The 25,173-nt window shown below is 45.2% G+C and overlaps 1 protein-coding gene across 1 annotated transcript in view; it reads right to left on the bottom strand.

Annotated features, from left to right (window-relative positions):
- LOC147665140 (protein-L-histidine N-pros-methyltransferase CARNMT1-like) overlaps window positions 1-25,173 on the bottom strand; it is a 171,659-nt gene that overhangs the window by 13,850 nt on the left and 132,636 nt on the right. Inside the window, exons 6-7 of the mRNA XM_086949737.1 lie at window positions 20,384-20,497; window positions 3,957-4,060 (exon numbers count right to left, since the gene is read on the bottom strand). Of these exons, the coding sequence (XP_086805863.1) occupies window positions 3,957-4,060; window positions 20,384-20,497 (218 nt within the window). The remainder of the gene's footprint in view (window positions 1-3,956; window positions 4,061-20,383; window positions 20,498-25,173) is intronic.

Consider the following 25,173-nt stretch of genomic DNA (forward strand, 5'->3'; position numbering starts at 1 on the left):
TCTGGTGCATTGTTTGGTGTAAAACCATATGCCTTGTCCTCCTGGGGATATTGGAGGTTGACATCAACCTGCAATCATCCGAGCCCAACACCAGGTGGCGATCTATTGCTAAGTGTAGGATCTGCAGCTCATATGCCTCGAACATTAATTTAGGGGTACCCTTCTTTGTTACACAAACAGGCCATTGTGAAACCACTCAAGAAGAAGCCATCACTGGAGCAAACAGTATTGGAAAATCTACGCCCTATCTCACTGCTACCGTTTGTGGCCAAAGTTGCAGAGAAAGCAACAAATAAACCACTGATAGACCACATCAACAAGAACGACTTACTGCACCCCTCCCAATCAGGTTTTAGAATGGCCCATTCCACAGTCAGCGTTACTCATAGCCACAGAAACACTGAGTAAATATGCAGATGAAGGACAAATGGCCGCACTGATTCTGTTTAACCTCAGTGTGGCATTTGACACTATTTCCCACAAGCTGCTCCTTCAAAGATTAGAGGCGTGTGGCATAAGGCGTATGGCGCTGAGCTGGTTTACATTGTTTCCCTCCACACGGACCTTCCAAGTTGCGCAACAAACATAATTATCTAAGATGATGCCCTTGTCCCAGGGGGACCTGCAGGGCTCAATCCTGAGCCCCACCCTGTTTAACGTTTATGTGGGGCCATTGGCGGAGCGAATGAAGAAGTAGGTGGTGTCGATTTCTCCTATGCAGACGACACACAACTATTTGTGATGTTAGCGCAAAACAAGGGCCAAGCAGCTACCCGGTTCTCCGAATGTTTAGTAGAAGTAGCAGACTGGATGCCTAAACACTGCCTCAAGCTAAACAGGAGTAAAACTGAAGTAATGGTGGTAGGCAGGGTGCCATCCATGTGGTCATCAGCGTGGTGGCCTGAAATATTAGGCCTACTGCCTCCCCAAAACAGAAGTGAAAAACCTAGGAATATGGCTTGATTCCGAGCTGACATTTGAAAGTTCGATTCGGAAGGTAGCAGGTAAATGCTACGGGACCATGAAAATCCTGTGGAAAGTCCTCAATTTATTACCACCTAATGCCAGGAAAACCATAGTACATGCAGATCACATTCCGATCACACTTTAAAGTTGCAAAACAGCCCTCACCCATATTTTGTGGTATGCTTTATCATCAGGGCTATCTACAATTCAACATTATTCTGACAGGGTGGGCTTAACCAAGAAGGATTGGGAGCTCCTTATACTATTAGGGGATCAAATACTACATGCTAATTAAAGTGAATTAAAATGGTCTAGAGGAACATCTCCAATAGTTTGTCTTTTGGTGTCCCAGACTAACTGTAAAATCAAGAAAGGGATGCAACAGGAAAAAAGTGGCCTACCATCCTAGATTCCTACATGCTCCAGCCGACATAGCTGGCAGAGGTCAAGAAGATTTCATCTGGGCTGTCTAGTAAGCCCTTTGTGTCTCACCTAGTATTAGGAGTTCAAATGAGTGAACCACTTACACTTAAAGACCAACATAAACACGAGAAAAGCACTTGTTCATATTGAGATCTCAGGGTAAATTGCCCTACGATTATGAGCGAAAGGCCCTATAAGGGATGAGAGAGGACATCCCTGTGTAGTCAAACATTTTTGAAAAGTAGGACATAGGTTCCCAAAAGGTGGCTCTTATTCTCCAGACTGACCTAATCAGAAGTGAAGTCTTACCTTACCTATTAAACATTTTTATTTATTGGGGATGTCCTTCATTGATGACAGCTAATCCTGTAATTCCATAACCGAGCATTACTTGTTTGTAAGTCACAGACTAACAGCTTTCCCTTGTCGGAGTCATACAATTTAATATGTGGAACATCTCAATGAAATACAAAGGGTGTTGCAAATGTTCTGCACCTCATAAATGGAATTAGATGCCGTCAACGTAGTTAGTTTTTGCGGGCGGCTAATGAACTAATACTTTTAATTTACATGCACCTAACTGTAGTAGCTGGATACCATGGGTTGGACTTTTGGTAAAGAAGTCATCCATGGCAGGCAGATGTGGTCTTATAATAGAATGAGAGAAATTAAAAAAGTAATCTATGTGTGGTCTAAAACACAACTTATTAGGTAAAATGTACAATATCATTGGTCTAGTTACTCTTTAAAATATATTAGTTGTACTACCTAGTGCTCTACCCCAACCAGCATGGCCACCGCTATGCTGGGTAGCCACCTACTATACGCGGTAGTGGAGAAGGTAATCAATCGGCAGATTCTCAACTAAGCTGTTTTGCTCTTGGATCTCACAAACAAGGTCCAAGGGCCAGCTCTAGAAGCATAGCTTACAGCACAATTGTGATCTTTCCAGCGTTTGGTGGCAGGCTGAAGTGAGTGAATGTGAGTAAATTCATCTGACCAAACTTATGGCAGGCACCTGTAGACAGTGCGCTGCCACCAGACATGGCATGAGGGACTGCTGAAATATGCAGCACAACTTGCAAGAAAAATCTAAAATCTTCTCTGATGTCTACTCAGCAGAGGGGCTGTGTTTCCTCGTGTGCTAGTGTGTTACCGTAATATCAAATAAATCAACCCAAAGGCTGTTCTCTTGTAACTTTTAGGTTTTCAGCCAGAAGGCACAGTTTATTCTGAAATTGGTCATTTGTTTCTGGAAATCACTGCTAGCTTGTAAGGCTCACGGATTGGGCTCCATCATGAAGATGGTTACGCCGACAATCCTGCCCTATGTGCTCTTTCAAGATAGCCATGAACCAATTAAGGGGAGTAAAGAGGTGCTGTAGAGCATGGCCATAGAACTTTACACAAACTATAGAACCCAACTCCATTGAATCAACCTAAGAACCCTCCAGTCGACCCAATGCGAAAATAATGGTTTTGCTTTAAAGTACTCTCGCCCACCAGGGGTACCCCTTAGTGGCATGCTTAATCAGAGTTCCTTCCTGTTCCGTTGAGGGACAGGTTTTCTAAAGCCTGTGAGATGCAAGGGAGCACTATGTTGGAAAAGGAATAGGGCAGTGAGTGGGAGTAGGGTTACTCTCCAAGAATACCCGCCTGGTAACCCTAATTTTTTTTATCTGGGAGCCAGCCGGTATGATTAAAAAAAGGGAAAAGTTAGGAAGTCATGGGGCTCTAGTTACCCCAACTTCCTCTTAGGGTTAAATGTTTCTGCACTTATTTTCCCAAATGATCTTGGCTTTAGTCAGGACTGATCATACAACCACAATCCACACCTATTCCATAATGCGGACACAACTGGTCATAGTTGCTGCATGGCACTCTTGATCAGCCAGTCATCTAGTTAAGGGAACATCTTGATCCAGGTGGTTCCGAGATTAAGGACCACTTTCGACAGACATTGGTAAAATCCAGTGTTAGGATTTAGGATCAGGCAGACATCAGGGTGACTTGAGCAGCAAGGTTGCAACAATATCATTCCATTTATATTCACCTTTAAAAGGCAAGACTACTATGTGTATATTCAGATGAAATACTCTTTATTAGAGTTTGAACCATCCTGGTCTACTTTTCTAGCCGAAACACAGATGTATGAAACAACGTTAGAGTACCATCTATGCAAATGAAATACCCTATGGATTAACTGGTCAGGGATATTTGCTTACGCTTTTCTGCCTCTCTCCCTCCTTCCATTTCTGGTTTGGAAACCTTGATTCAATGCCCATTAGATTCCCCATTTTAGACTAATGTTCTGTAGTGTTACCTTCGCCTCAAATTGTAAAGCGCTCTGATATCCTTCGAGATCAAGTTCACGCTATATAAAACTTTATAAATAAATAAAATATGCGCTAAACAAAGCAAAGTCTCGGGTCACGCCATTTAATAGATTGCACAATAAAGTACATGTACACTCTTATAGTCTGAAACCAAAGGATGACATTAACCACATTAGTAGAGGCTAAATTACATGCACAGAAAGTTAATTATTTTCTGTTCTGTATGCTTACCTCTATGTGAAATCCATACTGCAATATAACATTTTTTATATCTTCATAACTTAGTTCTATTGAAAGTTCATTTGCCAAATTTTCAAAGTGGTATAACAGAGGACCTAAAACAGGGAACACAATGCATCACAGTTTTCTGGTCAAATCTGATGTACAAAGAAAAGCACTTAACCTTTGTAATTCAACATTTGCTAGATCTGCAGATACCTAGAGCCAAGTGCTTTCAGTTTTTCACAGGTCCAGTCAAGCCATCCCCAGAGAGTAACAACAGATTCCCTGACGAATAAGTGTTTATTGTGAAGGTTTCTGAACTGTGAATCCAAATAAAGTGCAATAAAAAAAAAATCAAAAAATAATTTCACTTCATTCGGAGATTGTAATTGCAATATGACAAACCTTTGGTCACATATGGGTTGTGTCCAACTTTACCAGTGAATAGATTTATTAAATTGGTATTTTCTAAAGACACAAAAGTTACAGGTATGTTATAGTTAGGTTCCGATTTTACATACAGAAAAAAATAGAAATGCAGCAGTTATTGTTACACGAGGGAACTATAAAACTTACACCCCCGCAATGCATAGCTCATGACCTCACATATTACATCACTCACGACACTATCCGTGACATCACTGATAACATCGCTGATGATATCATCCAGCAAAGTATACCTTATAAAATACCATTTACATTTAATAGAAATAAGACGACACAATTTAGATATGTACAGCAGAGCTCACTGTAACCTTATCAGCTACTAAACTCACTTACCACGTAAGAGGCAATTCTCAGCGGATAGTCCTGCCTCTTCTGAACCACTAATGACTTAAGTAAAATGTCGAACCGTAAGACTAGTCTACTGCAAACCACAACACCACCATTCATGAACCTGTAAAAATGTTTTAGTGGAAATGCCAGATTTACACAAACCACTGCAACATAGAACCTGTTGAGAGGTCTTAGCGGACAGGCCACTGTGTCACAAACCACTAGTAAAATTATTCTTCAACCTGGAGAAAGGTGTGAGCAGATAGTTCAGTCTGTTGTAAATGTCTACTACACTGAGCCATCACTATAGAGAAAGGTCTTAGCGAATAGATGAATTTATTGCAATCTACTACTACAGTCATTTATCACAAAGGAGAGAGGTCTAAGGAAACTGGTCAGTAGGTCATAAAACAGAACTATACCCAGACATCACTGTGGAGAGAAGTCTCAACGAACAGCTTAGACTGTCGCAAAGCACAACCATACAAATACATCAGCAGAGGACATGTGCCATTGTAAAGGCTAGTTTACTGATAAATAGTACAACCACTTTAAGAATGGGACTATAGATCAGATGACGTATGTTAAACATAGTATCACTCAGTAGCACAGAAAAAAAATAGTAATTTAACTTATGCTGTAGCTTAGCATATATCTGCAAGTCTCAAACATTTATGAAACACACTCACTGGACGATGTCATCAGTGATAGCATCAGTGATGTCACTGACCATGTCATGAACGATGTAATATGTGAGGTCATAAGCAGTGCACTGCGCGGGTGTAAGTTTTAGTCAGCTTAGGTAACTAACTGCTGAATTTCTATGTTTTTTGCACTAGTGAAATATATACATACACTAAAATTCTGCAGCTAATATTACCGGAGCTAACTATATCTTACGCCCCGCAAAGCACTGCTTAAGACATTACATATTGTATCACTCATGACATGGTCAGTGACATCACTGAAGACATCCACAGAACAACTCGCACCCCTATAAACCTCTCATATACCCAAACACCCACACAACAATTCATACAGCCATTAACAGACCCATACAAGTACTCACACAACCACTCACTCATTCATAGAGCCACTCTCACATCCACTTGCAAAAACCACTCACTCACCCATACAGCTATCCATAACCAACTCAACCATACAGCTACTCACACACATTCACCTATACAACCATTCACACCCTCTCACTCAACCATACAAGCACACACAAACCCCTATGCAACCACTTACATACCCATTCACAACTTCATACGAGCACTCCCACATCCTCTAACTCACCCATACAGCCATTCACGCAGACACTCACTCTCCAATACAGCCACTCAAACACCAACTTACTTACCCGTACACCCACTTATATACCCACTCCCTCACCCATAAAACCATTCGGACGCCCACTCACTCACCCATACAGCCTCTCAAAAAAGCCACTCAACCATACAAGCACACACACCACACAACCACTCACATACCCATTCACACATTCATACAGTACTCCCACATCCGCTCACTCACCCATACAGCCATTATCAGATACTCACTCTCCAATACAGCCACTCAAACACCAACTCACTAAACCAAATAGCCACTCACTTACCCATACACCCACTTACACACAGTCACTCACTCACTCATATAACCATTCAGACACCGAGTCAATCACTGACCAATACAGCCACCCATATAGCTATTCACACACCCAATCATACACCCATTCCGCCACTCACATACCCATACAGACACACACACACGGATACAGTCACACAACCACAAGAAATAGTATCACTCGGTAGTACCAAAAGAATAGCACATTAACGTATGCAGTAACTTAGTATACATCTTTAAGTCTCAGACCCTTTTACAAAATACTTACGCTCACTGGATGATGTCATCAGTAATGTCATTTGAGAGGTCATGAGTGATGTCACGGACCATGTCATGAGTTATGTAATATGTGCGGTCATAAGCAGTGCATTGTGGGGTGCAAGTTAAGTTCGCTCCGGTTACTAAAACTGCAGAATTTCAATGATTTTGCACAAGTGAAAACTGAGCCTAAATATACTGTCCCTGCAACCTTCGTTTTTTTTGTGCATTTCAAAGCTGTTTTTTAGTGAATTTCTAGTTAGTTTCTTTAAGAATGCTAATAAAATGCCCTTAGCAATGAGGGGACGGGGTGGAGTTGTACACAAGGCAAGGTTCCCCCGCCCAAGCTTCTGCTCCTGCCCCCCCCCCCCCCCCTCCAAGTCCATGCCCCGCTCCCTCATTACAGTCATGTGGCTGGGTTTCTGCCACTGCCCTTCCTGCCTGCCATGGAGTTTGTTACTGCCTCATCCACCTCCTCCCTACCATCTGTTGTCCGAGTCCATGCAACAACCACCCCCTCCCTCCTACCCTGCATGGCCCAAAGTGCTGCAAATTCCCTCCATTTAACTTAATGTCCCTGCCCACTCCTCCTGCCCTCTGTTATCTAATGATATGCCCTAACAGTGCCCTCCTGCTTAGCCTCTGTGCTTAGCTTGCTGCCCCTACCCTCCTTCCCCGGCCCTCCCATGTCTATGTGCATGCCCCTGCTCCCTTTTTTTGCTCACCATGTTCCATGGACCTGCCACTGCACCTCTATCTAATCTGAGTGTTCTGCTGAACTGCCACTGCCCCTCCCACCCGACTAGCATGGTCAGAGGACTGCTGCCTGTTCCTGCCACCTCCACCATACCTATCCAAGTTTCATGCCCCTATCCCATCCCTCCTGTCCCCATGGTTCATTTTGCTACCACTCCCTTCTGCCCTCTATGCTCTGTTGTGCTGCAGCTTCTCCTGCCTACCTCTCGTGATCTGTTGTGAAACTCCTTCCCCGGTCTTGCCTGTGCTGAGCCCCTACCTATCACTTCTGTCCTCCATGGTCCTCTGTGCACGTCCCTGTCCCCTCCCTCTTGCCCACAGTGGCTGTTGTGCTGCCACTAACCCTCCCACATGCCATGCATGGCCTGATGTGCTGCCACGGTTTGGAGCTACTGACCCCCTCCCACCTTCCCTCCGTTGGGGGTATGTATATCATTATAGTCTCACTGTTCCCCTCATTGGTGTGTTCTGCTTCCAGTACCCTACCCTTTATCATCAGCTTGCTGCTCCAGCCTGCCCCCTGACCTCCGCTTTTCATGTGAAGGCTCCTATCCCCTCCCTCCTGCCTTGTCTGGTTGGTTGGTTCTGTGCCCCCTGCACCCTTCCTCGCTCCTGCCCTTATGCTGTAACTGCCCCTCTTGTTTGTCTGGTATGGCCATCATACTGCCCTTGCCTCTCGCTCCTCTGCTCTGTTGTTCATGTGCATGGCTGTGTCCCCTCCCTATTGCTTTCCATGGTCCGTTGAGCTGCACTTCCGTCCCTCTTGTCCTGTGTGGTGTGTGGTGTATTGAGCTGCTGCAACCCCAGTAAGATCAGTTTGGTGCCCCTGCCCATCTCCTTCCAGCCGTCTGTTATCCAAGTCCATGCCCCTAACCCATTTCTCCTGTCCTCAATGATCCAATGTACAACACTTGCCAACATTTTAAACTTGGTAATAGTGTGGTTTTGGAAGAAAATAAAACCTGGAATTGATTTTCTTCTGACTTCCATTGAAAAATAGGACATTTCAGGCAGGAGATCGATAAAATAAATCTCTTTTGGGCTTAAAAACATCGTGAGTCTCCTGCCTGAATTGGGTTTGTTGGCATGTATGGTGGAACTACCACTGCCTCTTCCTTCTGCCCTCAATGGTCTTTTATATTGCCACAGCCCCTCTTGCCTGACTTACATGGTTGGTTTGTTGCCCCTGCCCTCCATGGTCTGTTGTGCTGCCACTGCCCCTCCCACCAGCCTGCCCACTGGTCAATTTGTTGCCTCTTCCCTGCCCTCAATCATTAGAATCCGTGTCCCTGGGGTATGCCTCCCCACAGTCTTCTAATTAACAACTAGATTGCTAACATTCTATACTTATTACAAAAGTGTAGCATGGCTGACATCTACATCTTGACATGATCAAAACTGTAATACCTAAACCATTTTCTATAGAAATTATAACAAGCATTGGCAATGCCATAATTTGGACATTTGTGAGAGTTAGAGCTATTGGCATTGTAAATGAAAAGGTCTTTTACCCATGTGTTTTGGTTTGGAGTGGATGTATGTGGGTTGGATTTGAATTGTTAGTTGTGGGATTGTGCGGGGTGGAATTGTGAGGTGTGGAGTGGATTTGTGTAGGGGGATTATGTGGCATGGTGAATAGATGGGGGTGTGAGCTGCACAGACTAGACAGACAGGGACACAGAGATAGATAGGTAGTTTGTGCACGAAGTAGTGAACGAACTCCAGATAGAGGAGCAGAAAGAATATGTGAGAAAGTGAGAAAGAGAGAAAAAAGGGAAGTGCAGACGACATACGCATAAAGAGGAAGTGCCTGTGTTTGCAGAAGACACTCCAAGAAGGTGTCGAGCATGGGATTAAGGTACGTAAACCTTGAAAAGGGACAGGAGAGGCTTGGAATGGCATCCGACATGGATCGCTAGAGCTCCTGCAGCCCTGGGGCCCCAAAGCCACCTAAAGCTTCATTTTTCACTCTAAACTAAACTTGGTGGCGTTAGAAAACCTCCAGTTGAGAGACTGCAACTGGGACACAATGGGTGTCCCCCATACCTGCCAAACAGCCGACCAGAGGTCACCAATGGTGTTGTGTGGATGGGCGGCGCAAATTTGCTCTGGCTGCTTCAAGCTGGTGTGCTCGCTGAGGGGCGGCCGGAACTGACTTGAGGGCCCCCGGAAGCAGAGATCCATTGCTGCTGCTCGGTGTCCCCTCTCTTTCTGATCGGCTGCACAGCGGCCGTCCCTGGAGCTACGGGGAATGAAATCTCTGTCTTGCCAAAGGATGCTCTGTCCCAGCACTCCTGTGGGAGAGGGGCTCAAGCAGGCTGGAGGGCACTGGCGGAGAGGGGGGCGGCCCTCTCGCTCTCCCACTCCTGGCTCTTGCTGAACAGACCCGTGGAGTGGACCAGCTGGGCCCCTGAGAGTGGTGAGGCACGGCTCCTGCTCTGGGCCTTGCCGGATTCCTGATCTTAGCGAGTTGCATACACGCTTGTCGCAGCTGCCTTGGGTGTGGTTCGCACTTGAGTATTACACCACAACACCAACCACAGAACCTGCTGGCACTCAGGAGCTCCACTGCCTGCAGTTGCGTGAGGGCACTGACTGCAGCTGCCTGGGCTGTTGTGGATTCCTGGGGGGTGCAGCCGCCTCTACACGAGCACCTGAAGAGCAGTGAGTGGCCTTTGGGGCCCTTGCTTATCCAGCTGGCGCCTGCCCCAGAATGGAGGTTTCTGGCGCCCCCTCCCACCCCACCCCCCCTCCCTACTACGGAGCCCAAGGATCAATAAGACTCAGGACTTCTACTGCTGAGTGGGAGGATGCCCGGCTGCCTTCGGACTGGCCAGCTTGCTGCGCCCTGTCTGGGCACGGGACCTTCCTTTCTAGTTGGGCCTTGCTTTCGGGGGATTAGCGCCTCTATTGCGGGGGCTTTTGTGGGGTCCGTCTCCTGGTCCTTTCCTCTCTGGATGGCGTGGAGACCCCCCTCACCCCACAAGTGCTGGAGTGGGAGTTTGTGGCCTTCAAAAGAGGGGGGGGAATCTGGCGCCCCCACCTTCCCCTCCCACAGCATGGCATGCCAAGGGAGAAATGAGTGCTACGGAGAAACCAGAGGTCGACATGGCCTTACTGCCTTCCTGAACTCGGATGCTGGCGACACAGGCTGCGCTGCTTGAAATTGCATGATCATGGGCCTTTGCTGAGACCATTTGCCTCCCACACAACTGACCTTGAGGCGCATGGACCAGCGGCGATTCCCAGGGACCCACCCATCCCACACTGATCTCTGCGCTACATGGGTACCACTCTCCCACTCCATTAGCGAACTACTCACACTCAACAGGGAACATCGCCTTGTGGCCTTGGGTTCAGCAACCTAGAAGTCAGCGGCAGCGCGGCCTGACCTAAGCCCAGAGTGTGGTCTCTCTTTGGGCTAAAACAGCTTTCCTTGGAATTGAGTGGCAACAAGGACCAGTCCATGCAGCCCAAACCCTACCCTCTCCATCATGCAGGACTACTAGGAGAAATTCCTAGCAGACATCCGTCAGAGGATTGACTCTTTAAAGACAGAGTTTAAAAGCTGCCTCAACGATTTGCGCGGGGATATAGCAATGGTGGGAGACTGGGTTGATGACATGGAACACACCTTCAAGGATCAGGAAGACCTCTAGAGAAGGGTCAATCAATGTGCTGGAGGTACAACATATCGAACTCCAGGCCAAGCAGGAAGACATGGAGAACAGGGGTTGATGCAACAATCTGCGTACCAGAGGCAATACCCGCGGGCGGAGGACATCATGTCCTTTACTAGGCTCCTGCTGGCAACCATCCAGACTGAGTCAGAGGAGTGGCAGCACACAGAGTTGCTGCCACTCCTAATAGACTAGATATACACCCCCTCCTCCCCCAGATATAATCACCAGCTTCACTTTTTCCAGGACAAAGAAGGTATGCTCTAGGCGGTAAGGTGAATATTGTCTTTCGCGGCCACACTACCAAGACCTCCCCCCGCTGACTGAAGAAGCAACATGACTTTAAACCAGTGACGGAGCCCTTGTGCACTCATGGGATCAAATATCAATGGGCACATACCTTCAGCTTGCTTTTTTCCTGGATTGGAAAGCAACGCATGGTCCATTCCCCGCAGAGTGCAAGACGCTCCTCGGCCTTCTGGGGGGCTCCCCTAGCAGAGACACCTCACCCTTTACACATCTGGACTACTGGCAACCCAAACAGCATACAGTCTAGCGACACGGACGCAACTGAAACAAGACTGCACAAAACTTGCTCTCAGAGAAGGGAGACATTTATTGCACATCTCCAAAAGAGGAAAACAGAGCATACCTACTCCTTGGCTTAGGAAAATGAACATAAGCATAGTATGTCCATGTCTCGCGCCTGAACACACTTGGCAGGGCTCAGTGCTCGGACTCCGAATACTTACCTGTTGTATTTTCCATTTTCTTTCTTTTCCATCACAGGTCTGACTTACAGAGCAGTTTGCTCACTTGAATTGCTCCTGGCCTACAGACACTGAGCTTTTCTTCATGGAGGCTGACACCTCGATAGGGTCTGGTCCTTATAATCTGACCCTTAAGGGGACGTTCACAAGATTGGCACTGTTGGTCCCCTTAGTTACCCCCAGCATTTTCCACAACTACGCCCTACCTGTTCAGTCTCTACACTACTTCCATGGCCTTTACTGTATTTTGGCAGAGCAAAGGGACTGGCCCTCCACAACACTACACACAGGATGGTTGTCTGCCTCCCTAGAATTGCGCAGATAATCCCACCCCTTGTATGGGTGCCACACATGATCTGAAACTGCTCTCTCTCTCAAAGTTAGGTGCTCAATTCCCCTAGCAAATAGCGCTAGGTTTCGCGCTCTCTCATACAACACGACTCAGATGATATTCTCTTGCCAGACACACACCGGCCTTGAACCAACTGCCACTGCATGGCTCACCCTAGATACCCGCTTCAACACTAGACATACACTGATTCTAGGTGTTGCTATTCTTTGTAAGAGGGGCTTTTATACAAAAGCTGTTAAAATCATTAGGGACCCAGGTCGGCGATTTCTCACTCTAACCATGGAAAGGGGCAGATACACACTAACATTCCTTAATCTTCATGCTCCGAACCAAGCGCAAGATACATTTATAGGACACATCCTCTCAGAACAACAAGTGCTTGCTAGAGGTTATATTGTGGTGGGGGTGACTTCAACTTAGTCTAGGACCCTGACCTAGATAGAAACACAGCACACATGCAGTGAGAAAGAGCCATGTCTGGGATACTAAGTAAAGAGCTTTGGGATGCAGGTTTGGCTGATGTCTGGTGATACTTACGCCCTGCAACAAAGGATTACTCCTTTAATTCACATGTATACTTATTGTACTCCAGCATCGACTGTTTGTCACCTCTTTCCCACTAAAAGCCCTCGCATCTGCACAGATTTCGGATATCTCCATTTCAGATCACACGCATGTTGATCTTACATAGACACCGCACCTCAGATCTCCTATCGCTCCCCCGCAATGGCGCCGCTCCCCTCAACTCTTGAGAGACCTAGTTGACCGGGCAGCATAAAAGATTTTATCACTGAATATATTTCAAATAACTCCTTGGGCTATCCCTCCCTCTACATCCATTAGGATGATTTTAAAGCCACTATTCACAGAGCGATATCCTCCATCTCAATCTCCATAGCCAAGGCACAAAAGGCACGTCCTTTAGAAGCGAGGCTCATGGACGACATTCTCTCCCTAGAGTGCACGTTATAACACAGAGGGCCAAGAGACAACTGGCTATTCTATGATGCCAGCTTAGGGCACATAGAGTCACAACAGGTTAGAGCGCTCACTCTTTGCAGTAAAACAAAATTATGATGGTGGGGACAATGTAGGTTTTCTCCAGACATGTAGGCTGTGCCACCAATACACTAGGTCGCACACTGCCAAAATCCAAACAGGCAAGTCTACCTGGGCAATCATGGAAGCAGACAAACAGGATGCTTTTCAGGCCTTCTACCAATGCCTTTATTCATCTGTGGGAGAGATCCAACCAAGATAGTCGAGTACCTCCAGAACTGTCCCTGGCAATCACTAGACCCCTCTCTGACCCGGGACCTAGAAGAACGCTTATTGGTTCTTGAGCTCCACAGGGACCCCCTCCCCCCCAAGAATTTCCAGAGGGAAAATCCCTTGGCCCAGATGGCCTTACTCAGGCATTCTACATGATCTTCTTGCCACAACTTCAGGATCACATGTTCACGCTTTTCAACTCACTCACGCCACAGGCCTCACACCTAATATGTCCAATGCCGAAATCAAACTTGTTCCCAAGCCTGGCTTGGTTCATCATATCGGCTAATTGCCCTTTTGAATACTGATGCAATGCTTTACACTAAGATGTTGACCAACAGCCTAGAAACACTCTACCCGGGTTAATTGATCACAACCATGTTGGCTTCATAGGACATTGGCAGGGATCAGATAATGTTCGACGCCTCGCTCACCTAGTCGAAAAGGCCCAACGGCATATTACGCCTGCTCTACTCCTTTCCCTTGATGCAGAGAAGACTTATGATTGGGAGAGCTAGGCCTTCCTATGAGCAGTCCTCCAGAAAACAGAACTAGGCTCAGTTATGATCATTAAGATAATGGCCTCATATTAAGACACCCACTGCCTCCATTCAAATAACGGGCAGAAAACTCACACTTTCCCTCAGTTGCAGGGCATTTGGCAGGGTTGCCCCCCGTTATTCGCCATCATGGTAGAGCCACTTGCCATCCATCAGCGGCAGTCAACGGACATAAGAGAGAACCACTTTTCGGGGACAGGTCAAAAAAGTACTGATATACACAGATGACCATCTAGCCCCAACGGAACAAGACATTTCCCTTCTCGCGGTAGTCCAGGTTTCACAGACCAATGAGCAGGTATCTGGGTACAAGATTAACCTGGCAAAGTCACAAGCACTTATCCTCATTCTCCTGCCGCAGCGACTTCACTGCCTACAGGTGCTCACCCCCTCCAGTGGTCCGCTTGCACTATTCAATATTTAGGCCTTACAACCCAGAACTACCTGGCCACTTGGACACAGGTTAAAAGGTCACGCTACCCCAAGGCAATATTTGACGAACGCTCTAAATATAGTGGTTAGACCACACCAATGTTGTAAAAATGAATGTCCGACCGGCGTATCTTCGAGGTCTCACAGCTGGGTGTGCACGTGTACAGACCGGTTTATGCCCGTACACTCCCTGTGCCCAGCGGGGATGAGTGTGCACGCGACCCAGTCCGCAGCCCCCCCTCGCCTTCTGCTGGTGCAGAGAGATCCCTGTAACGGAGCCAGGCTGATATCCCAGGTGTGCCTCTCCGATCCATGCTGCACTCACTTTGTTAGCCCGCTCTATAATTACATTGTGCAGCAATTACGGATAATTTAAGGCAAACAATGTACTTGCTGAGAGGACGGGCCTCTTTGTGAAGCCGGGGGCTGCCAGTGTCTGCTGGAGGGCTTGCAATTGGGTTTGATTGAAGCCGCCCCTTGTAACTCATGCAAACGCCATTAACCTGCACACGTGTTTATTTTAAAATAAATCCAGGCAGAGCAGTGCTTTGGGTCTCCGTCGCCCTAATCCTACCCTCTCCACCCTCTACCCAGCGGGAGGGGGCTCTCTTCACGCCCTCCAGCCCCCTTCTGCTGGGCTCGACAGAGATGAGGAAAGCTGTGAAAATGAAAGAGAACCGCATTGACACTTCTCGGCCTCGCCAGCAACGCACGTCGCGCTGTATTAATGAGTCACGGCCCAGACCTGTAATTTTGTGCTCCGAGAAGCTGCTACACCCCACACCTGCTGCCTCTGAAGAAGTCATTTCTCCCCGCGCAGGTCCTCGGACAGGGCAGCAGGTGCCCCCCAGTGCCCAGGGTCACACGTGGGGGGCTTCTTGTGGCTGCGGCGCTCTACAGAAAGTGCCGGCTGCCCTCCTCTTCTCCCCGGGCGCCCTCCCCAGCGCAAACCAATCATGCACTGGGAGAACCTCTCACTCCGGTGTGATACGCGCAGCAAGGAGTAGACCGGTTTCAGCTTCCACTACTACCCCGCTGTAGGAAGCTGCATTTAACATCAAGGTCAGTAAAACTAGTTGTGCTCAAGCATGTGTTTACAGTGCTACGAAACAACAAAAGCCATGTCACACTACTAGTTTTTATTTTCTTATAGTGAGTCGGGCACCAGAAGCATCAACTATTCTCACACAATGTTTCAAAAAAGGTGAAAAGGGAAAAAAAAAGTGTGCGATGCTTCCAGGTCACCCAGCAGCATTCAAAAAGAACTATTGGCAATGCGGACAGTCTGAATCCTCGCAGCCCTTGCTTTGTCTGTGCCAAGAAATGCTGAAAGGCTCAGAAGCCCTCGAACCCCATCTCGCCTGCATCTAACATATTTATCACCTCATGCACTTTCTTAAATCTGTGTACCCTTCTCCCTAACATTCAAGCTGTCTCGTCGACGTAGCTCGCGGAGTGGTACCAGGGCTTTACCGGAAGTGGTCTCCACCCGGACTTGAGCCTGAACTCCCCTGCCTTGGGAAGAGGAGACCTCGCATAACAGGGGCGGGCTCTTATCTAAGTGTGTCGTGAGGATGGCATGAATGTTTGGTCAGCTTCTGTGTGCGTGCGCGAGTCCTTGTGTCTATGCATGTGCTTCTGTGTGTATGAATGTGTGATGTGTGGCTGTGTGTGTGTGTGGCTCTGTGTGTGTGTGTGTGCGTGTGTGTGTGCGTGTGCGTGTGCGTGTGCGTTTGTGTGGGCGTGTGTGTGGGCGTGTGTGTGGGCGTGTGTGTGGGCGTGTGTGTGCGTGCGTGTGTGTGTGCATGCAATAGGTCTAGCATTAGCGAGAAATTAAGCTATTGGCATTGTAAATGACTGCCATTTATTTATCGGTTTTCAAAACCAACACATACATAAAAATGTTGTCATTTACAATGCCAATAGCTCTAACTTTTGCAAAGGTAAGACCGTTGCATTGTAAATGCTTGTGTTATTAGCATGCTTTACTGTGGCTCAAGCACAGGTACCCATAGAAAAGCATACTCAGGACAGCACTCTTCACCTCGAGGGAAAGGTCTCTAGGAAGTCTACAATCTTTTAGGTTACCTCGTGAGTTGGGTTAACTTGTTATCTGAAATAAATCTAAATACACTTTGGGTGAAAGGGAGTAACAACTATTCCAAGGAATGCATTTAAAATCCATCTAGTGACCGCAATATGTTAACTATTGCTTGGCAATTACAGGTAGCTAAAGAAAAATGCATTGTTGCCCCAGTTACTCATTATAGTCCTTTGTAAATTCACATGATCCTGGAACAAATCAATGAATTAGAGGACAGATCCCTATTCTCTATTTACTTTGCCATTGATCAAACATTCGGGCATAGCAATTTGAAACATCTTTTCCCAATGTCACAATCATGTTCTATTAACAATGGTACGTAGGCATGCCCAATTTTTAGTTAACAGTGAATGTCTAAAATATATTAAATAAACCACAGCAAATTGTGCCTGCAAATTAAGTATATACAAGTTGGTGATCCCCCTGACACCAGGCAACACCCTCTAAAAACTGCTTTGCGGTACCCACGAGGGCACATTGCAGCGTTACTGCAAAATCCCAGGAGGGGTGAAGCAAGGATAGTCTTTCATTGTTCCAATGCAACATAATTCTGATTGGTCAGCCTGAATGTGTCAACATTTGTGCAACCACCACCCATAAGTTACATTGTCTCATGTGCCTGCCTTATTGAGGTTAGCAGTGAGCATTTGATTTTCATGAGGTTCTTGACCCCAGCAAGACCTGCACAGTGTAGGAATCTGTTAACCTGTGCCATTTTGAAGCCCAGTCAAGGGAGACATACCTCTGTAAGTCGTGAACGTTTTATTTCCCAAAATCTTGCTTCCGAGGAGAACATGCCAGAATATCTTTTGAAGTAAAGTAACTCATGTCAGTTCTACTTCAGAATATTGATCTCTAGGACTATAAGAGAAGTTAGTCACCTTGCTAGGTCTACTAACCAATTCGACTTCAACAGTTATCAAACACCAACAAAATATTTTCTTCAGCATTACAATCATACACTCCACACGCTAACAAATAATGGAACAAATGAACAAATGCGCTCACATCCCAGCCCACATTTCCACTTGCACACATCATACAAACACACTTAAAAACAGCCAGACCTACTGGATTATAGTCAACAGTTGGTCCTAGACATCGATTCAACAGGCAACACAGTTCATATAATACTATATTTTGAAATATTTCTTTATGGTCACCTTTGGATTAAATCACTAAGGTTGATGTAAAACAGAACATGATAGATGTAGTAGCCCAGAATGTCAATTAGTACATGAAAAACACAGCTGAAACAATTAAGTCTCAATGGAGTCCAGGGACTCTCTTATTTAATATACATTTCGAAAATGGCAATTATAAAATTATTTACAAAAAACAAAGGGTTCTAATATCAATAAAGTGAACAGAAAGGAGTGAAAGTAAGTGCTCAAGTGATTGATCAAGAGGATCAGTGAAACAAAGTGAAAATGATTTATGTACAGGAATGAGCCTGCCCTAACTAATAGCTCGCAAAAAATGTAATTCTTTTTCACTGGCACGCGATTTGAAAATCCTCCGTATTCCTTGATTTGCAATACTAGCAAGGGGATTGGGAGAGGGGGCGGGGCAGGAAATTGTAGGTGCAGGCGCCAAAGGAGAATGTCTACTTTTCGACCCAAAAAGGAAACCGGGTAACTGAATTCCTCAAGGACGGGTCTTCATCAGACGGGGCGAGGGAGTAGGGGGCGAAGGGTTACTCAATGTGCACGTAGGTTAAAATAACCCCAAGGTCAGTGGGCACCCTTAAATGGTGTGCCACTTGTGCGATGTTAATCCGCACCCAAATTATTATTTTTCACTGTAACCCTTCGCCCCGTCCTGATGATGACCCGTCCTTGAGGAATTCAGAGGAATTCAGAGGAATTCAGTTACCCGGTTTCCTTTTTGGGTCGAAAAGTCGACATTCTCCTTTGGAGCCTGCACCTACAATTTCCAACCCCCCCCCCCCCCCACCCCCCCACCACACACACACACAATCCCCTTGCTAGTATTGCAAATCAAGGAATACGGAGGATTTTCAAATCATGTGCCAGTGAAAAAGAATTACATTTTTTGCGAGCTTCCTGTACATAAATCATTTTCACTTTGTTTCATTGATCCTCTTGATCAATCACTTGAGCACTTACTTTCACTCTTTTCTGTGCACTTCATTGATATTAGAACCCCTTGTTTTTTGTAAATAATTTTATAATTGCCATTTTCGAAATGTATATTAAATAAGAGAGTCCCTGGACTCCATTGAGACTTTCAGGTAGATTCATCAAAGACCCGTTTTGCGAGTCTGTAATAGCGATTCATAAGGAATCGCTATTACAGACTCGCAAAACGGGATTCATGTAGGAATCGCAAAATTAAATGCGATTCCTACACAATCCTTATTTGCGATTAGCAAATTGCTAAATCGCAAATAAGGAATAACTCCCCATTCATTTCTATGGGCCAAAAGGCCCATAGGAATGAATGGGGAGTATTCCTTATTTGCGATTAGCAATTTGCTAATCGCAAATAAGATAGCGATTTAAAGGGTGCCAGGGGTGTCCAAAGGACACCCTGTAGCACCCCTTAAATGCAAATTCAAACAGGTGTTGCGCACACACATGTCCAAAGGACATGTGTGTGCAACATGCAAAAGAAAAAAATGCACTAAAGTGCTTTTTACTCTTTTTTTGCAATTTACCACGAAGTCAGATTTCGTGGTAAATTGCGACCAAATATTGCGAATTCGCAATTTCAAATAGGGTGATGAATTGCATTTAAGGAATCTCTATTAGAGATTCCTAAAATCCAATTCCTCGCAAATATGCGATTTCGCAAATAGCGATTTTTGCATTAGGGATGATGAATCCCAAGTGCAAAAAACGCACTCGCAAAGGGCCAGATTCTCAGAATCTGGCCCTTTGCGAGCGCAATTTTGTTTCATGAATCGGGCTGTTAATTGTTTCAGCTGTGTTTTTCATGTACTAATTGACATTCTGGGCTACTATATCTATCATGTTCTGTTTTACATCAACCTTAGTGATTTAATCCAAAGGTGACCATAAAGAAATATTTCGAAATATAGTATTATATGAACTGTGTTGCATGTTGAATCTATGTCTAGGACCAACTGTTGATTATAACACTTGATACCCAGGTCCTCTGACTACAATTGGGTTACCCCCTGTTTTATAACCAGACCTACTGTATTAGTCATTGCTTGTTCTTATTTAGGGAAACTATTAGCAGTCACAAGGCTTAATGAAAGATGGTGAAATTGATTTTTCAAGTCATTAATAAAACTCTCCTAAACACTCTCACAAATTCCATGTACCAAAACAGCATTACAATAGTTTGCTTACGAAACAAAATGTCTACAGAAATGATATCATTTGGTATGAGGCCCGACCCATGCTAGTGCCCTTTTCGGTACAATAATATTCTCATAAGTGCTAACTGAATCAACTGTTCATTTTTAAGACAGAGGACTATTTCAAAATGTTATTTTCCACATTTTCACACTAGTTTATTTTTCCAAATCTTTCCAGTGATTCAGGCAGCTCTGCTAAAATAATATCATTTAAAAAATAAAATAAATTGGAGTACTTAAGCATGTATGGCACACATGAAATGTGATTCGTGCATACAAATGGATACGAATGTTCACTCAGCTGGCTGACCTGCAGATTTTCACAGTGACACACTCAAACCACGTTTACAATTTTTAAGAGCAAGTGCCATAATAATAGTTAAAGTCCTACTAGGTGAAAATCTAGCAGCGGCACGCTTTAGTAATTAGGTAGGTCATGTGCTTGATGGTGTTGAATAATATTTGGAGATATAAAATATTGCATTTATATCAAGACTTACCCAAGTTTACCCATATTCCTCCTGGTTTGAGGATATTCCAGATTGTCTCAATGTAGTCAATAATATTATGTGCGGTGTCTATAAAGAAGCAGGTTGCTATACAATTCCAAGCATCTGTTGAAAAACAGGAAATGTTAAGTTCATGGGGACTGCTGTAGACTTAGCTTATAAGGTTCTTTGTACATTGCCACTGCAATATCAAAAACAACAAAAATACAACAACTAAAAATGAATATCACTACATTTATGCAGAGCTACTCAAATTATGAAATTGTGCAGCATTTTCTGCAAAATTATGGATTTGCTGCACTTGCAGCATTATCCATCTGCAGATTTAACCAAAAACAATTTGTTCCTAGCTCAAACGGATCACACATTCCTAAAAACATGGCAACACATGTACCTGTGCAGTGGAAAGCTCTTTGCAAAGGTTCCCTGGTAGTCTTTCAATTGCTTATAGCTGTTTTTGATTGTTACACTGGTACTAATAAGGTGAAATCTTTGTCAGGGCAGAGTGATCATGTGTAAAAATGACAATAGGGACAGTATTACAACCCAAAGAAAAAGGACAGCATTATGTTGCATTAATTTACCTTTTCTTGCTGCATAATTTAGAGTACCCTGTGCATTATATGGGCCTCCCCGCCGCATAAATCCAGTGACCCTGCATATATGTTGCAAGCCACAGGTCCAATACCCTGCCTTCATCTTTATTTCTAGTCTCCATCCGATCATCCGGCAGGTTTCCAACAGGTTATGCAAGTTGAAATCAGATGTTTTGCACAGGGGGCGTGTTTCTATCAATTTCATACTTGAGTCTAGCACTCCCATCAAGCAGAGAACAACCACTGGAAATGCAATAGGTCTCACCTTTGTTTAAGTTAAAGCTATTTGCTTTCTTAATGGAATTATATTTTAGCTATGTCTTATTGAGTGTTTGTATGTGATAGGTTGTGCCTTTATGTTGGTTGAATTGTAATTGTTATGTCTGTAGTATTTTAACACATAGCGTCAGAAGGAGAAGAGCAGTTTTTAAGACTTCGGACGGAGAGTGAGTAGAAGAATAGATGAGGGTTAATGAAGTATAGCGAGGAGGAGAGTAGCATGAGGCAGAAGAAAGGGGAGTAGAGTAGTAGGAGGGAGAAGGAAGAAGGCGTCTAGGAGTTTAGCGTGATTTTGAAGGAAGGAAAGTGTGGAGAGCAGTTTGAGGCATAAGGAAGGAGAGCGGGAGTTACAAAAGCTCTAGTTTAGATCAAGACGACCAGGACCAGAAAGGGAAGCTCATTTCAAACTTCGGCTGATAGTATAGCTGCCCCATTCTAAAAGCGAACAACTGCATATGGTTTTCACAACACTAACAAAAACTATCTTTTGATCAAAAGATGTGCCTAGCAGTCTTTATATTGGTCAGTCTGCTAAAACATTTGTATTTAGCGAACAGCTATGTTTGCGAAGATGCTCAAATTACCATGCAGAAAGCACATACGTACATTCCGAGATATCCGTTGTCCGAAACTACAAAGCGCATCGCCAGTGAAATAATTATAAAAGTAATTTACACAATGGCATTTAATTATAAGCCTGGTGATAAAACAGCAGGCGGCTGCCTAGCAACTCGGGTCATGGTTCTGGTTCGTAGTTACACTTACTATAATGCAATTACCACTTGGGGACCGTCCAAAAAGGATAAGTTACTTACCTATAATCCTTGTTCTCTTCCAGGGGTATCCTCATCAAAGTCTAAGCACATGAATACCCCCAACCATGCGCGGGACCCTGGAAACAAACATTTATGTGGAAACCATATATGTAGCTACATAACAATAAAAACACAATGTAGCCTTCCATACACTAGAAAACGCTGAGCAATGTAAGAATTTCCCTCGCACATAAATATAATTCCAATAAAGCAGGGTGAAAGAAAACTCAGTTGAAAACTGCTTAATGCGCAGCAGAAAACATAATTGTGCAAAGAGGAATGACAGAACATTGCCAGCACATAGGCTGCATTGTAGAAACATCAGTGTAGAAAGCTGAAACGCTAACCCACAGAAATACACATAATAAACCGGCACCGTGCCTTTAAGGCAGTAATGACCACTAGCGTCCATCACTCCTCAGGGCTGAAAGGTTAAGTCAGTTGTTCTTTGCAGAGACCCGAAGACCATGGCACAAAGAGATGACCTGTATCTTGATCACTTGCCCGGGGAGGCGGGTGGGTTGCTTAGGACTTTGATGAGGATACCCCCGGAAGAGAACTAGGATTACAGGTAAGTAACATCTTTCTCTTCCAGGGGATCCTCATAAATAGTCATAAGCACATGAATAGAATAGCAAGCCCATCCCCCTCATCCTGCGGGCAAATTACAAGTATAAAATAAAGATACATTGTTAAAAAAACATTTCAAAGACTCCAATTAAGCTAGGATTGGAACAGTTTCCTCAAGGAGGCTTGGCCTACTTGGGTATCCGCTCTGGAGTCAGAATCCAGACAGTAATGTCTGGTAAACGTATGAACAGACTTCCAAGTTGCAGCCTTGCAAATCTCGGCCATCGGTACATTGTGTAAGAAAGCTATTGTAGAAGCCTTTCCCCTAGTAGAGTGAGCTTTAGGGGAGGCTAACAGACTTTTTCGCTAACTGGTAGGCCAATTTAATACAGAACACTATCCACCTTGAAATAAATCATTTGGAGGCTGGAAAGACTGCCCTACCAGAGCCAAAGTTTACAAACAATTGAACAACCTTTCTAATGGATTTTGTTCCCTCCAAATAGAATTGGAGAACCCTCTTAAGGTCTAATGAGTGAAGAGAACTTTCTGCTGGTGTATCAGGATTGGGGGGAAAAAAGAGGGCAGAGAATTTGTCTGGTTGACATGAAAGTCAGACACCACTTTGGGTAGGAAAGAAGGGTGAATTCTCAAAACCACCCTATTGTGATGGAAAACCGTATATGGTTCCTTAGAACAGAGTGCTTAGATTTCACTTACTCTGTGTGCTGATGGAATAGCCACCAGAAAGGCTACTTTCCATGTAAGGTGTTGTCACGTAGCCTTATGAATAGGTTTGAAAGGAGGACCCATCAATTTTGACAAAACTAGATTCAACTCCCTAGGAAGAGAATGAGGTCGGGCAATGAGATAATCCTTCAACCCCTGAAGAAGTCCTTGACCACCTGAAGGCGACAGAAAGACTGTTGGTTAGGTGATTTTCTATAGGCTGTAATGGCCGCCAAAGGAACCTTTATGGAAGTGTATTTCAAACCAGATTTGGCCAAGTATAGCAGATACTGCAAGATTACCTCTTCTTGCCCACGAGTCTGACTCCAACCATTACGCATACCCCACAAATAAAATCTAAGTAAGAGGTTCTTGTGGATGGTCTGACTCCCTCAAAATGTCCATGCAGTCCTGAAGAAGGTTCAAATGTCCGTACTGCAGGCCTCAGGAGGCATGCTGCCAAGCTCAGCGAGGGAAGGCTGGGGTGCAGAATCTTCCCTCCCATTTTGGTCAGAAGGTCCGGCCTGCAGTGGAGTCTCCTGTGCGGACAGATCAAGAGTTACAATAGGTCTGGATACCACCATTGGCGCGGCCAGTCCGGTGCTATCAGGATCATCTTCATCCTGGATCAGATGAGCTTGGTCACCACCTTTGGGATGAGAGGACGGAGCGGAATGGCGTATGCAACGTCCTGGACCAGTCTATCAAAAGAGCATTCCCTCTTGTTCCTGGTCAGTAAAATCTGGACGCGAAGGCGTGGAATTTTCTGTTTAGATCCTCTGCAAAGAGGTCGATGGATGGACGACCCCATTGATGACAAATGTCCGCCACTCCCTCGTCGTTGAGCACCCAGTCTTCTTGTTCTTCGAAGTGCCGACTGAGAGCGTCTGCTCCCACGTTCTGTTCTCCTGGTAAATGCGCCGCCGTGATCGAGAGGTTCCTGGCCAGCAGCCAGTGCCAGATCGCTTGAGATTCCAGAGACAGAGGGCGATTGTGTGTTCCACCTTGTTTAAGTAATACATGGTGTTTGTATTGTCCGTTTGTATCAGAATCGACTGAATCGATGGATGGAATGCCTTGAGGGCCAAATGAACCGCCTGCGGTTCTAACATGTTGATATGATAGGTCTGCTTCTTGCTGGTCCATCTGCCCAGAGTCTGCAGTTGACCCAGATGTGCTCCCCATCCCTGAGGAGAAGCATCTGTGATCAGTGAAGGTTTTGGAAAAGGTTGATGGAATGTGACTCCCACTAGAAGATTCTTTGGCTGAATACACCAGAGAATGGACTTTTTCGCTGCTTGAGAGAGGAGAATTCGGTCTTCCCAATGACCCAAGAATTGGTCCCATTTGTCCTCAAGATACTGCTGCAACGGTCTCATTCTAAATCTGGAGTTGGGTATGAGAAAGATGCAGAGGCCATCAACCCCAGTAAAGACGCCACTTGCCATACTGATGGTCGATGTGCTTGAAGAATGAAATTGCATTTGTTTCGGATTGATGACCGTCTCGCCTCCAAAGGAAGCACTTTTTCTAGGCCGGAGTACAAGGTGGAGCAACTGAGTGGGCTTATGAACTGATTTTGCCATGTTCACATGAATGCCAAAGCGTGAAGGAGATTTAAGCAGATGTGGTAGTGGTGCTGCACCATTTGAGGAGATGATCCCTTCAACAGCCAGACGTCCAGGTATGAATACACAAACAGGCCTTGGCGATGTAATGCAGCCGCCACCAATGCCATGCATTTCGTGAATACCTGTGGGGCAGATTTGAGGCCGAACGGTAAGACTCTGAA

This window comes from Lissotriton vulgaris, unplaced genomic scaffold (genome assembly GCF_964263255.1).
Source record: "Lissotriton vulgaris unplaced genomic scaffold, aLisVul1.2 SCAFFOLD_1042, whole genome shotgun sequence".
NCBI lineage: Eukaryota > Metazoa > Chordata > Amphibia > Caudata > Salamandridae > Lissotriton > Lissotriton vulgaris.